This window comes from Callospermophilus lateralis, chromosome 2 (assembly GCF_048772815.1).
Source record: "Callospermophilus lateralis isolate mCalLat2 chromosome 2, mCalLat2.hap1, whole genome shotgun sequence".
NCBI lineage: Eukaryota > Metazoa > Chordata > Mammalia > Rodentia > Sciuridae > Callospermophilus > Callospermophilus lateralis.
This window is the reverse complement of record NC_135306.1, coordinates 69,090,201-69,107,412: the sequence shown is the minus strand read 5'-3', so window position 1 is coordinate 69,107,412 and position 17,212 is coordinate 69,090,201. Positions and strand designations below refer to the sequence as shown.

Genomic DNA, 17,212 nt, shown 5'->3' with positions numbered 1-17,212 from the left:
CTAAAATCCCCTGTTTTTCTTATTACTAAGGACACAGTCAGGATAGGCAGGGCAGGCATATTCTAGGATCTGGGCCCCTTCTGCAGCTCCTGAGTGGAGAAGAGAAAGAAAATAAAGAGATCCCTTTAAGCAGCATTCATATATTTACTATAAATTGTTTCCAATGGACAGACTCCTCCAGTGAGGACAAGAAATTCATAGACAAGTGCCTCTATATGCCCTAATAATCCTGCAATTAAAAATATGAAGCATGATTGTGTTGGCCAACCCCCACGGCCCACCTGCCCTTCTCCACCTGCTCTACTCTGCAGAGGCTGACCTATCTGGACTATATCAATGGGTTCCCGTGCTTCCAGGCTTCCAGTTGGATTTGTCCAGTGGAGGATGGAAGGAGCATGGCGTCAGTGGTTTAGTCCCCTGGCTTTGTCCCTGCTGGGTGGTCATGGTCCCTTTACTGAGGGCACAGCCGTTGTCTAGTAGCCCTCACCATACAGCTTTTGTCTCCATGTTCCTGTTACTTCTTCTCCATTGCCCCCACAGACCTAAATAGGAAAGCAGCCCCTGAGCTACCCAAGTTACTAGTCCCAGGTCAAAGAGTGATCCTTCCTGGTTTCATTTACTATTCACACATTAGGGTCTCTTTGAAGAACTCTCCTGATGAGGTTGAGTGTACCCTCTGTTTCCACTTTCCTGCATGGATCCTAGCTCGTGTAGTTGTCAATGTGTTTTTACATTAGCAAACATTTAAAAATTTTAAGATTTATTTTCAACTTTTCCATAGCACAGTCTGCTAACCAATGCCCAACAGCCAGTGCCAAAGGCTACCATAGAAAACAATAAAAAGCAAACTATCCCTCTGTACCAAGTGTTATCCTAAGCATTTTGTATGAATTAACTTAATCCCAGAACAGGTCCATGAGGTAGGCACTATTCTTAATCTCATTTTACAGATGAGGAGCCAAGAAAAGAGGTACAAAGAGAGTGACATAAAGTTTAATGAGATAAAATAGTGTCATCTCTTCTGTTTAAAAAAAAACAGGAGGCCACCAAATCATTTGAAGAAAAGCAACATATATTTCTTCTTGAATGCCTAGCACTACACCAATGGCCTCATATTCATGATTTCGTTTTTATCCCCATTTTACCAGTGATAAAAACAGAGGCTGAGGGTGCATTGAGTTGGAAAAACCAGCAGGTGGCGCTCCACAGGTGAGTCTGTCTGGTCTCTCTAGTCCAAGTCCCAGGCTGACTGGCAGGGGATGCTGCCTGGATGGAGGCTCAAGGAAAGGAGCCTGGAACTAAATTCTCTTTCCTCTTCAGAAAGGACTCGCTTTCCCAGTCTGTTTTCCTTCCGTTGCTTTAGAAATGTCATTTAAGTTTAAAATGGAGAAGTGGGAGACTTTGGGGAATTAGTGAAGGCTTCACTCCTTTCCCCTGCATGTTCAAAAAGACTTCGAAAACTATTAGTGCTGAAAAACCTCTCAGTTCTATGAATGTGTTCCTTTCGCACTGCTAACCCCCAATTTAAGACTTCAGTATGTCTCCTTTGTGAGGTCACAATTACTTCCTCGGGGTTTTGCCAGCTCCTACAGGCTTTGCTTGTCTCCATCTCATTGTCTAAGTGGCAGCCAGAATCATGAACTGAAAATCGCAGTTGCACACCCGTACCCTGCTGACTGACTTTTAGTGCCTCCACCAAATAATTTAGTGACTCCAAGCTCCTTATCCAGAATCCAGACTCTTCCATAATGAAATCCCTGAGCAGTACAGATTCTTAGTTCAAACCAACTTCTCTGCCTCTGGCCTTTGCCTGGACATACCCTGTCCTTTCTTCCCTAAGAGATCTGTCCAGAGACAGCTCTTTCCTTCCTCCCAGCTCTGCCAAAGCGTGGCTTGTCCTTTTCTGGATATGTTTATTATATATATAGAGATTGTCCATGGCCAACAAATAAAAGGTAAGCAAACTTTAGGGCAGGGACTGTCCTCTCCTTGCATCCTTTCAGAATCTGGCATTTAAGAGGTTACCCAATGCTGTTCAAGTGGAATCTAAGTGGCCACCATGATTACTAAGATGTGGCACTGTGTGCCAAGACAGGAATGGAGGGAAGGAGGCATACAATGTCTGTTTTTTAGGGAAAGGCTACAAAAAGTGGAATTTACAGCAATCCAGAATTATTTTTATTAGAATATGTTGAGGTTAGGGTGGCAATGCTGAGGTCACCCAGTTGCTGCCTCTACTTTTCTTTCATGAATCCAGCCAGTCCAGGCAAATGCTAATAAGCCTTCCTCTGCTGAAGACAGAGAAACAATGTGTAGCATTCAGGGAAACCTAACAGAATTTAAACTACTATGCAGTATGCAGCTTGGTCTTTAGATTGATTCAGTGCTTTCTGGCAACAGTAGATTTTAGAAAAAGATTTGTGTTCTGATGCAATGAAAATGAAACTTACCAATACAGTAGCCAGTTGTCATCTTGATTTCAAAGAGTGCAATGCTGGTTGTGTTTCCCTGTCCTAGGATGCCTTCTATTAAAATCTGCACAACACATGGGGAAGAAGGGGAGTTAGACTTCAGAATATCATGTTCCCTGTTCAGTATTTCAGTTGTTAGTCAGGAGCTGTTCAGCAGTGCAAGGCAAACAGAATTGCTAGTCTTAGCTCTTTGCTATTGGATATGAATCTCACGATGGACTTCATTAGAAGAGAGAGAGAGGGCGGGGGGCGCACATATATATTCAGAACCTTGAGGTAGGCAAAGAATCAGCTGTTTTAATTTATCCCAACCACTACCTTCTCCAGTGCTTGTAGTAGTACCAATTGGTTGTAGATAGGACAGCTTGTGTCCTGGGGAAAATCCATTCTGAAAATAGGAGCAGGGAGCAGAGGACCCAGGAAAAATTCCTTGGAGGAGAAATCCCTTGGAGGAGAAGGTGGGAAGCACAAATTTGACAGTGGTGAAAGATCTCTCCATGAGACAGAGGACGCTCATACATCAACTTCTAGTTTCTATAGTGATGAAAAATTTGAGTTTTTTTTTAAAACCAGGATTAAACCCAGAGGTGCTCAACCAGTGAGCCACATGCCACATCCCCAGCCCTTTTTATTTTTTTATTTTGAGACAGGGTCTCACTAAGTTGCTTAGGGTCCCCACTAAATTTGAGAATTTTATACAAAGAGAAAATAGAAGCATGAAAATGCAGTGAATGTTTTTCAAGAATGTTACAGTTCATGTTTGGTCCTGCTTCTGAAAGTAATTGCTTTTTCTTCTGTGGTTTTAACCTGGTATTTTGCAAGTATGTGGTAGATCTGGGATTTGATAACTTTGGGAGCATGGTATGAAATAGGAAACTGGACCCCCAGTATTGACTCCTTCCTTCAATACTGCCTGGCGAGAAGGAACTCCAAGCAGGCAGAGATATGGGGGTACAGTACTTCAAAACTTTTCAAAGAAAAGGAAGGATAAGCATTGGAAAGTGAAAGGCAGATTAGGAATGAAGAACATTTTCATGAAGGCTTCATTGTGTCCTAGGTGATTCACTGACTACCACACTTCATGGCCAAGTGTGTAGATTGCCCTCTCCTTCCTGACTCCAGTCTACATCTGACTTCTTAACTATATGCCTTCCTTTTCCAGAACTTCATATGGACCAATTTTCTTCTTTGAAAAGGAAACAGAAGATGACTTGTAAATATCTTTCTTTTAAAGTGCTTTCATTTTTCCTTTTATCATTGCTAATGTCTTATTCAAATTTGTAGCAACTTCACCTCTGGGAAGATAACATAGATATACACCATATACCATTTAGAAGGATGAAACAAATGATAAGAACTAAGAATACTCCCTAAAGCCCACTGGAAAAAAATCTGTTTATTGAAGAGGTTAGCTTAGACACCATTTAGTTCTCATAGAAGTCTCATTTAAATAAATGGGAGGAAATATGGAAAGAAGCTCTTTTAAGGAATAAAGAAAATATTTTACATAACTACTAATCTTCCATGATATAACTAGCCTCAATGGCAGAAGATTTATAAGATCTCATTAGGATAAAATATATATCATAATCCCCAAATCTTCCTCCTAAATGCCACTCACCTTGAATTTCTTGGAACTGTTTGGCAAATCCAGGCTGGCTATGAGCCAGCTGTCTGAAGGTTTCTTAGCTGACCAAAGCAAGCGGTCAAAGCTTTCATCCTCGAATCTCACATACAGGTTCAGCTGGCTGGGATGTGATGGAGGCCCTGGAGCTGCGGTTATCTGGTAGACTAAGCGGAGACAGCTCCACTCCTCTGCCTGTAAGTCAGAGCTGAGCAGCACAGCTTTCTCTCCCTGCTTGGCAAAGGAGGCATCCACATAAACATAATGGCCTGGGAAGAGAGAGGAAGACAGGTGAGGGATCAATCTTCTGTTTTCAATTTGGAAATAGACACAACTGCTGTCCAGTAAATCTGTGGACAGATAGAGCCCACAGATAGATGCGTTTCATCCATTCTCTAGGAGTGCCCTGAAGACAGGATCTGTGTCTGGCCTCTTGGGAAAACAACTAGATAGTCTGGCAACACTGAGGCCACTTTCTCCCAAGATGACCAGGCTGGAGCTTCCTGGTCTGCCTTTTCAGGGGTGGCGTATGCTCTTCATTTTGCCCTAATCCCTATCACTTCCTATTAACTCCTGATACTGAGGTCAAGTGCCTGTTGCCTTTCACGATTTCATACCACATCCATTTAGTTCATTACGTTCACCTCCTCAGTTTCCATATGCTGTGAATGTGCAGGCTAAAGGGACATGAAGTCCAGAGGAGCAGAAGCAGGTGGAACCTCTGAGACTGGAGTTAGAATAACTTGGTGGACTCAGCCTTCTGCTTCCATAGTGCCCTTCACCCTTCATGACTTAGTTTGCATTTAACTTGAATCATTATAGCAGACTAAAATGATTTGATAACCTTAACCTGGGTCTTGCGACCTTGGAAGGAAAAAATTCAGTATAAGACATATGTGTGTGTGTGTGTGTGTGTGTGTGTGTGTGTGTGAGTGATGTTATATCATGTATTAACATGTTATTATTATATATGTAATTAATAAAACAATGAATATGTAACTTAATAGATAACTATTATATTATCTGTTTTTGTTATTAATATACATATATAGGGGACAGAGGAGAGGGGTATGACTCCCACTCTTCATATCCCTCTCATCTGTCCCCTCTTTCCCTCACCCTTCCTCATTTTTCCCCTTTTCTTCCTCTTTTCTGTCTTCCTCCCCTTCCCCTGTCCTTCTCCTTTCCCACTTTCTCTCTCTCTGTTCCTTTTTCCTTCTTCTTCTTCTCTTCCTCTGTCCTCCTGGCATTTTTAAGTGATAGCATGCTAACTGCCCAGGATATGGAACAGTATTCCTATGAAGGGGGAGAAGGGCATTGAAGGCAACTTGTGTCTTCCACTCCCCACTCTGGCCACCTGGCTTCCTATTCCAGTTATGTGATTGTCTGTGGGTCTTTGGAGATCCCCTGCCTTTCTGGTGTGCAGACTCTCATGTTTGCTCAGAGGTTCCTCCATTTGTGGCCAGCATGCAGCCTGCTGTGCTGTTTTCTACCTTGTGGCTGCCTCTTAATAGAAAGGCCCTGAAATGCCTCTTTATCTCGGTGTTCTTCAGCCCCTCCTCCCATGCCCCAGGTGCTATTCCCAGCCAGGCTCCCTGCTTCTGTGGCCAGTACTGACAAGCCAGCGGCAGCTTGGTGGATGATCTGCCTCATGTGCAGGACACAGTTAGGGCTGTGTCTTCAGGGAGTGTTGCTTGCCAGGCTGAAGTGCTCCAAGATGGAGTCTATCTCCAGCCCATCTTCTTAACATAGGAAACACCCACTTGATGCAAATAGCAACAGCTTCTGGTGCCAACACAAGCACCCTCTGTGGAGAAATTTAGTCCTTGCAGCCATTGCAACCACTACTGCCTCCTGTGTGCAATGAACCTTTGCTAGGAACCAGGTGCTATTCTAAGTGTGTCATACTCATTTATGAACAGGGGGGCTGTTGAGTTTTAAAGTACCAAGTCAGGGATTAAAAAAAAAAAAAAAACCTTCTTCCTTGTGACACGAAGGAGTGCATAAGTGCCACCCCCTCTCCCCACTCTTTGCTAATGTCCCAGAAGGCACTTTAAGCAAGTGTGTAGTGCGGTGGGGTGTAGGTGGGATGGGGGAGATCTAGAGAGCACTTCAAACCTTTGCTGAGGGAGCAGAGAGTTAGGAAATGGGGTATAAAAGAGGAAAGGAACAAAGAATGTCTGTGTCCTATCCACATTCACATTAAACACCACTTTGCTGCCCTTGAGGCCCAATTCTCCTGGGTACTTCCCTGTTTCTCATGTTCTCCCACTCTGTGTCAGTTTGCTTTTCATGGCTGTGACAAAATACCCTGAGATAAACAGCTTAATAGGGGAAGGATTTACTTTGGTTCATGGTTTCAGAGGTGGTTTCTGGGCCAGGCAGAATATCATGGAGGAGAGTGCATGGTAGAGCAGCTCTGCTCACCTTGTGGTGGCCAGGAAGCAAAGAGAAAGAGAAAGGGGCTGGGGTTCCAATACACCTCTCCAAGAGTACACCCCCAGCACCCACTTCTTCTGACTAAAGTTTCCACCACCTCCGACAGTGCCACCAGCTAGGGACCAAGCCTTCAACACATGAACATTTCAAGGACATTCCAGATTCAAACTATAACATGCTCCTTTCTTCTTTTCCCCATTTGGAAAGGAAGCAAATCTTTTTGAAGCAGTGATTCTCAAACTTGAGCTTGGGGTCATTTGGAGGGTTTGTTCAAATACAACTCGCTGTTTCTCCCCAACCCCTGTGCTTCCTATCCAGAAGGTTCAGATGGTACTGCATTTCTCACTAATAGAACTTTTGAGAAGTGCCAGGTGATGCTGAAGTGTTGATATGGGAACCTCAGTTTGAGAACCACTGACTTAGAATATCTTAGACAGAAACAGGGCTCATTTTCTAGGCACCTCTTATCTATCAAAGAAAGTGAAGGCATATAAAGGAGGGAGAGAATGATTCTATTTAAAGATAAAACTCAAACATATGCGAAAGTGTTTTATAGCAGGTTTATAAAATCCATCTATTGGTGATTATCTGAACGTTTTAGAGAGTGGCATTAAAAAAATTTTGTCTCTACATTGTATTTTACTATAAGCATATGCTAATGATCTCTTACCCAAAGACTTCGCAGTCATCAAAAATACAAACGATAATAAATGATGGAGAAGATGTGGAGAAAAAGGAACATTTTTACATTGCTGGTGGGATTGTAAATTAGTACGACCACTGTGGAAATCAGCATGGAGTTTCTTTGAAAAACTAGGAATGGAATCACCATATGACCCTGTTGTACAACTCCTTGGTATTTATCCTGAGGAATTAAAGGCATCTTACTACAGTGATACATGCATATCCATGTTTACAGCATACAATCCACAACAGCCAATCATCTTGCCAGAATGAATTAATAAGGTTTTCTTCATGAAATATTTCATTTATTTCATCCTAATGACATTGACACTTGGAAGTTAATTTTAGACATAATTCATATGCCATAAATTCACTCTTTTCATAGAATTCAGTGGTTTTTAGTATAAACAAAATTGTGTGATCATCTTCACAATCTATTTGCAGAACATTTTTATCACTTCAAAACAAACCCTATATTCATTAGTAAGCAATCCTCGTTCTCTCTCTTCCCTGCAACTAGAAACCACCAATTTATTTTTTCTTTGTGAATTTGCTATTCTGGAAATTTTATGTAAATAGAATAATAAAATATGTGTTCCTTTTTGGCTGGTTTCTTTCACTTAGAAAGTTTTCAACATTTATCTATGTCACATCATGTATCAGAATTTTAGTCCTTTTTCCCATCCCTGCTCCATGGTACCTGAGGATTGAACCCAGGGCCTTTACTCTAGGTAAAAGCTCTACCACTGAGCTACATCCCCAGACCCCATAATTTCATTTTTTTTTTGAGACTTAAAAACATTCTACTTTTTTAGATATCATAATTTATCCATTTGGGTGATGATGGACATTTTGGGTTGTTCCATCTTTTGGCTATTATAAATATTAATATGTGACACAAGTTTTTAGTCATTTGTCTAGGAGTGGACTTGTTAGGTCATGAAGTAACTTTGTGACCTTTCTCAGATGGTGACACTACTGACAATCCTCCAGCAATGTTTCAGTGTTCACAATTCTCCACATGTTCACCCACACTTTTCCACCTCATTCTATTGTCATTCTGGTAGATGTAAAGTGGTATCTAATCATATTTTTTATTTGCATTTCTCTAATGACTAATAATGTAGAACATCTTTTATGTGCTTACTGAACATTTGTTTATTTCCTTTGGGGAAAGGTTTATTCAGATTGTTTGTCTGTTTTTAGAACTGGGTTGTTTCTGTATTGTTGAGTTATAAGAAGTTTTATATACTCTGGACATTAGATCTTATCACACATACTATCTACTACTGTTTCTCCCATTCCACAGTTTGTCTTTTCACCTTCTTAATTGTGTACTTTGAAATACAATTTTTTTTTTAATCTTGATAAAGTTCAATTTTTTGACTTTATGTTGTTCTTTTTTACTTTTGGTGTCGTACCTAAGAAACTATTTTCTAATTTAAGATCATGAAAGTTAATACCTATGGTTTCTTCTAAGGTGTTTATAGTTTTAGCTTTTACATTTAGGTCCTTGATCTATTGTGAATTAATTTTTCCCCATTGAATTGTCTTGAATTGAGCACAGGTAAAGGGTTTATTTCTGGAATCTCACTTCTATCTATCCCTGTGCTATACCATATAGTCTTGTACTCTAACTTTATAGCAAGTTTTGAAATTGGGATGAGTGATTTCTCATTCTTTTTCAAGATTTTTTTGGCTATTCTAAACACCCTGTCCTTCTTTGTGAATTTAAAACTCAGGATGGAAATAAGTTAAGTTACAATACCACAAAGCTCACTGTTTTTGCTGATCCTCAATTGTTTCTTGACTATAAACTCCTAAGTTTTACAAGGCTTTTGTTAATTTTCAGAGTTCTTTAAGAGTCATACTCATTTGCAGGCCACATCTATACTGTCACAGGGTGATATCCAAGTCCAAATCCCAGGCCACCACTGTGCAAGGTAGTCAGAGCATGGATGAGCATTACCTTCACTGTTTTTGCCTGGGTTCTCGTTGTGTTTATGGGGGAAGATTTTCTGAGGTTCTTACTAAGCCAAACTGCTGACCATCATTCTCTGTCTCCATCTTTTTTTAACCAATGAGAATGGAAAACAAATGCTTCTGAGACGTTAAAGTCAGCACAAATAAATAAGAAAAGGCAACAAATGGTTGGAATCACATGGGGATGGGGTGGGTGATATGACACATCTGGGGAGATTTACTAACCACAGTGTTGGAGACATGAAGTAAGGAAGAGAAGGAAGGATCCATTTCAGATACTGCTGCTTAGTCAATCTCAATTATGAGACATTTATGGAAAATGTTAAAATCTTTAAGGTGTCAGAAAAGAGCCATAAAACTCTAAGCATATATTTTTTTAAAGTGAGTCAGCAATTAAAAACAACAGTTAAACCATCTGACTCAGAAAAGACAGAATCCATGTGCCCCAGGGTCAGGTGCAGGCATCAGAAAAATCTGTTTCAGTGACTGCAAGATAGGAAGAACTCAGTTGTGAGGTCATACTCAATTGCAGGCCACATCTATACTGCCACAGGGTAATACCCAAGTCCAAATCCCAGGCCACCACTGTGCAAGGTCCTCAGAGCATTGATCACAGGGACTTGGCCTGTCTGAAATTGTACTAGCTCAATAATATACAGTGGCCCCACCTCTCCATGGTTCCACTTGTCATGGTTTCAGTTCCCTGTAGTCAACCACAGTCTGAAAATATGAAAACTCCAGAAATAAACAATTCATAAATTTTAAATTGGATGGCCTTCCAGCAGCGATAACATTTCATGTTGTCCCACTCCATCCCACCCAGGGCATGAATCATCCCCTTGGACAGTGTAACCATGCTATATTTCAGTTTACCCACTAGTCATTCCCTAGCTGTCTTGGATATCACAGTGACTCTTGTGGTATCACAGTGCCTACATTCAGGCAATCCTAGTTTTACTTAATAATAGCCCTGAAATGCAAGAGTAGTGATGCTGGCAATTTTATTACAGTATATTGCTATAATTTTTCTATTCTAGTATTTGTTACTGTCATTAATCTCACTTATGTCTAACTTGTACACTAAACTTTACCTCGGGCATGTGTGTATTAGAGAAAACATTATATGTAGGGTTTGGGACTACCTATCCATTAGGGGTACTGGACCATATCCCCCATGAATAAAGGGAACTACTGCATTGTCCTTCGGGTCTGATAGTCATTATGGAGTGACTTGGGCTACAGTACATCCCACCCAAGATTTGCAATGTATAACCTAGGCTTAAGAGTTCATCATGTTCAAACTGAGAAGCTTCTTCTCAGCAAAAGAAACAATCATTGAGGTGAAGATAGAGCCTACAGTATGGGAGCAAATTTTTTCCACATGCACATCAGATAGAGCACTAATCTCCCAGGTATATAAACAACTCAAAAAACTTAATGCAAAAAAAACCCCAAAAAACAAAAAAACACAAAACCAAACCAAAACAAAACCCAAACAACCCAATCAAAAAAATGGGCTAAGGAATTGAACAGAACAGACACTTCTCAGAAGAAGATATATAAGCGATCAACAAATATATGAAAAAATGTTCAACATCTTTAGCAAGGAGAGAAATACAAATTAAAACTACACTAGATTTCATCTCAGTCTAGTCAGAATGGCAATTATCAAGAATACAAGTAACAATAAATGTTGGCAAGGATATGGGGGAAAAGGTATACTTATACATTGCTGGTGGGAATGCAAATTGTTGCAAACACTTTGGAAAGCAGTGTGGAGATTCCTCAGAAAACCTGGAATGGAACTACCATTTACTCAGCTATCCCACTCCTCAGTCTATCCACAAAGGACTTAAAATCAGCGTACTAAAGTGACACAGCCACACCAATGTTTATAGCAGCTGAATTCATAATAGCTAATCATTAGATGAATGGATAAAGAAACTGGTATATATATACACAATGGAATATTACTCAGCATTAAAAGAGAACAAAATTATGGCATTTTCAGGTAAATGGATGGAGTTGGAGAATATCATGCTAAGCAGAGTAAGTCAAATCCAAAAAACTAAAGGTCAAATGTTTTCTCTGATGAGTGGATGCCGATATATAATGGGGGGCGGGGCATGGGAAGAATGGAGGAACTTTAGATTGGGCAAAGGAGAGGGAGGGAGCACGGGGGCAGGAAAGATTGTGTAATGAGATGGACTTCATTACCCTAGGTACATGTATGATTGCACAAATGGTATACCTCTACATCATGTACAACCAGAGAATTGAAATGTTTCCCCTCCATTTGTGTACGATGAGTTGAAATGCATTCTGTTGTCATGTACAACTAAGTAGAACAAATTAAAAAAATTTAAAATAAAATAGTTTATGTTTATGATTTTGAAAGAAGAAATGAAACCAATATATGATAGCTAAAAAAAAAAGACTTAATCATGCACATGCTAACTACTTCATCAGTTTCTTTATCTGTAAAGTGGGCAAAATAAGAGAATGGAACCCCATTACATATACATTAAGTATTTGGAAAATCACTGAATACACTAAGAAAAAAATAAAATAACCCAACCACTCTTACATACATACATGCAGCTCTCACGTGAAGAGCCACTAAGTGAAATCTATCTCATCTAATTTTCAAACAAAGTAAATATTTCTACCCAGAAAGGAAATTTGTTCTGTGTTCTGCATAAAATTGTTGTAATATGCCGAAAACCATGTACACTGTACTCTATGCATAATTTAAGGAACTTTCTTTCAAGGGCAATTTTGGCAGTAATTTTCACCTTCTGTGATGACTTCAGAATGTAAAATTCAACAGAGATATAACTTTATATCTACCAGGTGGTTGTGAGAACTTGGTGGAGCAATGTACATAACGTGGTTTGTGAATTGTAATTGTTAATCATTTCTGTTATCATCACGGGGAGGAGTCCTTTAGTTTCAGAGAGTGAGAAGCTTACATTTGCTCAGGTAGTAGATCAGCAGCATGTTGTCAATGCTGATGTGAGAACAGTGTTCACTCAGATCACTTCAGGATCTTTTGATGTTAAAACCTATACCATCGTCCCCTTTAGTGTGAGGCCCCTCCTGGCTGCCCATCTCCAGCAGCTCCCCTCCTCACAGCTAAGCACCCTGGTTCTCACCAAGGATCATCTACAGTGGAATCTAGAAAATTTACTACTGGTATGATTCTGGCTGAACTCTTCTAACCCAGGTCTGACAGCAATGCCTGCATCTCTTGTTTACTTCTTAGGACTCTGCATAGCTAAGACAAGGGCTCCACCTGCCTTCTTTCTGACAGCTTCCTTCCCAGGGTTGACATCCAGCCCCTGCACTCAGGCTGGGGTCTACTCTTTCCTGATTTCCTGTACACCTGCTCTGGATGGGGTCCCGCCTGTGGAAGAGCATGATGGAATGAATGGTCAGGTGCGGCTCTCACCATCCCTATGTTGGTTCAAATTCCGGTCTCACCACTTAGAAACTATGTCACTTAGGACAAGTTGGTTATAGTATCTGAAGCTCAATTTCTTCATGGGTGAAATTGGGATGCTAACTTACCAACTTTAGCATTTAAAAGAAGATTGAATAAGTAGAGAAGTTAGCACACTGCCAAGCCCTTAATACATGTTGGCTCTTAAAATTTCCAAATATCACATCAGCACACTCTCTCTTCTTCTTTTAGTGATTTATTTTTTCCCTTACTTTTAATTGGTGAGTTATAATTCTACATAACAGTAGGATTCATGGTTACATATACATGCACACAGTATAATAATATAATTTGGCCAATAGAGTTCCCCAGTATTTCCCCTTTCTCCTCCCTCTACCCTTTCCTCTCCTCTTCTGGTCTCCCTTCAATTTTCATGAGACCCTTCCTACCTTTCTTTTTCTTTTGCTTCTATAGCTTTCACATATGAGGAAAAACATATGACATTTGACCTTTTGAGTTTGGCTTATTTGACTTAATATAATGTTCTCAAGTTCCATCCATTTCCTGGCAAATGATATAATTTCATTCTTCCTTAAGGCTGAATAAAACTCCATTATGTGTATATACCCCATTTTCTTAATCCATTCATCTACTGGTGAACCCCTAGACTAGTTCCATAGTCTATTTTGAATTATGCCAGCACATTCTTTAGATGGTTAGTCCATCTCATATTGGACCCCCCTCATGTTATCCTTTCTACCTGCTGCCATTGCTTTATCCTTCTGAAACTAATTTCTTCCATTGTAGGGAAGATGACCCTCTGCAGCCTAGATCCATTCTCCCTAGTGCTTGCTCTCTCCACTTGCTGTGGGCACATCTTTTTAGATCATAGCCTCTTTTGGTCTTCCTATCCCATTGCCAAACTAACTATGATCTATGTTATGACAGTCCTCTCTGGGATGTACTAGCTGATCAAAGCAGCCTGGTCAGTAATGCCTATAAAGCAAAGCATCTAGAAAACATTTTCAAAGTTTCTGCAAAGAGCTAGATTGTTATTGTGGAAAGAGAATGTCTCCATGGAAATGTATCCTCAATTATGCATAAGCCATCAGCTTACATTTTGTAGAAGTCCTGCTTTCTCTGCAAATCAAAGACTCTTAAAGAATTAAAAATTCAAATTTCTGATTATGTAGAGTTAAATTTCTGGATACACATAGAAAATGCAAAGAGTGTAGGAATTCTCAAAAATAGTCGATTGTGTTTTTAGAAAGTTTACTTTCTATCTTTAAATGTAAAACATACTCTATTAAGTCTTTGGGGGATTGTTAATGAGCAATTTTTTTCTCAATTAGATTTACAATTATTAATAAACCTACTGATTACTTCTAGCAAAAAAGTTCAGTTTTTCTGGGCATGGTGGCACATGCCTATAATCCCAGTGGCTTGGAGGCTGAGGCAGAGGATGGTGAGTTCAAAGCCAGCCTCAGCAATTGATCTATAGTAGCACATTTCCCCTCCACACTACAAAAGATGTTAACAAATTGATGGTATAAATTAGAATCAAAGAATACAGAATAAGATAATTTCATCTGCACTTTGGTTGTCAGAGAGATCCCCTTAGTGAGGCCCTAAGAAATTCAGTGAGACCCACACTGGGATGTGGCTCAGTGGTTAAGTGCCTCTGGGTTCAATCCCTGGTATAAAAAAAAAAAAAAGTTCAGTTCTGAAAGTATCTAAGAAGAACCACAAATCCAATGGGTTTCATAATCTCAAGTTCTACTTGAAATTTTCAATCTTACTATTATCCTATGTCATTTATTTAACAAATTTCTAACTACGAAATTCATTTTAATCACACAAAAATGACCACAGCTTTCATTTCATCTCAAAATCATCTGTTATGAAACAAAGATTCAAAGGGAACCAACATTCATTTTGCTCCAGGCGGAAGATGCTTGACATATATTCTTGTCTCTTATTCCTGTCAAGTGATTCCATGAGGTGGAAATCACTACTCTACAAATAAGGGAAATAAATTCACACAAAAAGTAATTCACTGTTTCAAGGTCACAGTTAGATAAACAAGATCCGGCTCTAAGTACATACTTTTCCCTTGCACCATGATATCTTCAAATATTTCCTTGTCTGTCTCCTCTATTAATTTATATTTTCATAATCACATTCATCTTCCTATAGCAGAAAAACAAGTTTACTTCCTTTCCTTACAGAAGGATCCCCAAGGGATGGATGCTTCTATATGGAAGCTGACTTGGACTCCTTACCAATACCATTCCTGCTGATAGCACAACTACCAGATTAACTTTTCTATCACATCGTCTCAAATATAAAAGGGTTTCAAGCATGACAAGCTTTCTAAAATTAGGGCATGTCTTAAAATTGATCTATAGTAGCACATTTCCCCTCCACACTACAAAAGATGTTAACAAATCGATGGTGTAACTTAGAATCAAAGGATACAGAATAGGATAATTGCACCTGCACTTTAGTTGTCAGAGAGATCCCACAGCCTTGGGCTTGGAGGACCCCAGTGAATATCCCTGTTAATCATGCTAGGGAGTGGGGCACCATGCAGATGGAAGGGTTGTGGAATCATTCAGCACAGGCCACCACTGGCATCCAGGAATCCCTAGTTATCAGCCTAATGTACCAGGCACCATCCAGAGTTTCAGCATGTCTTAATAAGCATCAACTATCTTGCCTTTAACATAAGGCACTACATTTGCATCTTGTGGGTTATCTTTCCCACGAAGGATCTGGATCTTAGCTGTGGGACAGTATGGTTATGTACACTATCACACCTGGCTCCAAACACCCTCCTGGATTAGAGTTCTCACCATAAGGTTTTGCAAGGACATTCCTTCTCAGTGAACAATGGCAGCTGCTTCTTTCTTTCTTTCTGGGGATTGAACTCAGGGGCACTCAACTACTGAACTACATCTCCAGCCCTATTTTGTATTTTATTTAGAGACAGGGTCTTACTGAGTTGCCTAGCACCTCACTTTTGCTGGGGCTGGCTTTGAACACTAGATCCTCCAGTCTCAGCCTCCTGAGCCGCTGGGAGGACAGGCATGTGCCACCAAGCCCCGCTGAACAGTGGCTTCTTTTCCCCTCTTGTTGTCCCTAATAATGACTCCGACTCAAGAAATGCCTCATTCCCATTCAATCAAAGTGCTTGAAACTTGTAGCTTTGGGTTAGTCCCCATATATAGGAAGAGAAATGAGAGTAATATAAATTTAAATCTAAATCCTCCCAGAAATCAATGGGCTGATGATGGCTGATTTGTGATACTTTATAGGCTGAACCCATTCCTGAAATGTGATGGGCAAAATGGTCTATAATTGGGAAGGAGTAGCCCGTCATTGCTGTCCTATTTTGGTCCCCAGTGGCAGAAACCCCTCCTACAATGAACCCTTTTCAAGAACAGCAAAGAGGTTCTCATGTAGGGAAATTCAATATAGCTTTAGCTTAAGGAAAAAGGAAAGCCTGTATTTAAAGAGCAGCATAAAATTATAATGTACAAATTTCCGTGTTAACCCAACACATAGGGCTGCAGATGGGGTAAGCCCTCTCTCCATGTGGAAATTGACTTCTCTGTGTTTCCAATATTTCTGCCTAATGTCCCTTGGCTTGGGAAATTAATTAAGCATTAGTCATTATTATACAATGCTTATGTCCAAAAGGAAAACAGAAAAATGTCTTCCTTTCGAAGTTCATTTGCTCATTTCTTTCTTTTTTTTGGTACAGGGAATTGGACCCAGAATTTTGGCATGCCAAACAAGTGCTCTACCACTGAAGCACGCCCCCAACCCTTGTATTTTATATTTTATTTCAAGACAGGATCTTTCTAACTTATTGGGCCTCAAACTTGTGATTCTCCTGCCTCAATTTCCCCAGTAGATAAGATTCCAGGTGTGTGCCAACATGCCCGGCCTCCAAATTCATTGATAAACAGAAATTTGCTTTTGTTACACATGAAGCCAGAGCTTTGCCTATGACTGCAGACGCCAGGTAAGACCCTATCCTGTAAAGGCTCGAACAGACCTTGACACCCCACAGTGCCAGGAAAAGCTTTCCTCTAGTGTCATTTACGATAAAAGGGAAGGAAACGGATGTGGACTCACAGAGTGGCACCACAGATTAGCAATGCCCACCTCAGTCCTGGAAGAAGGCCACATGGGACACCTCATGCCTGACTTCTTCCTCTAATTGACTCAGCAACTTCACCCACATCTGAGGTGCCTGGCTTTGGGGGAGTGAGAGGAACGGCTACAGGAAGGTGGAGGCACTGTCTCAGAGGTGGTCCTTGTCTATAAAATGACATGGGAGCAGCACTGACCAGGTTGGCTGCCCCATGATCTCAAGACGTTCTGTTCCTCTTTGTTCCTTGATCCTCCCTGTAATAGTTTTGCTCCTGTCTCCTGCCACATCTTGAACTCTGTGGTATTCTTGGTGGTATTCTCTGCCTTTGTCTCTAAAGTGTTGGCATTTCTCCGAGTCTAGTGTCTTTATTCTGATGAATCAACCTCTGATTAGTAACTGCTAATCCC

At 40.4% G+C, this 17,212-nt stretch overlaps 1 protein-coding gene across 2 annotated transcripts in view; it reads right to left on the bottom strand.

Moving 5' to 3' along the window:
- Window positions 1-17,212, bottom strand: part of Mamdc2 (MAM domain containing 2) — a 162,422-nt gene that overhangs the window by 85,439 nt on the left and 59,771 nt on the right. For both annotated transcript variants that reach the window (XM_077108653.1, XM_076843457.2), the window contains exons 3-4: window positions 4,093-4,364; window positions 2,451-2,535 (exon numbers count right to left, since the gene is read on the bottom strand). In XM_077108653.1, coding sequence (XP_076964768.1) covers window positions 2,451-2,535; window positions 4,093-4,364 — 357 coding nt within the window. The remainder of the gene's footprint in view (window positions 1-2,450; window positions 2,536-4,092; window positions 4,365-17,212) is intronic.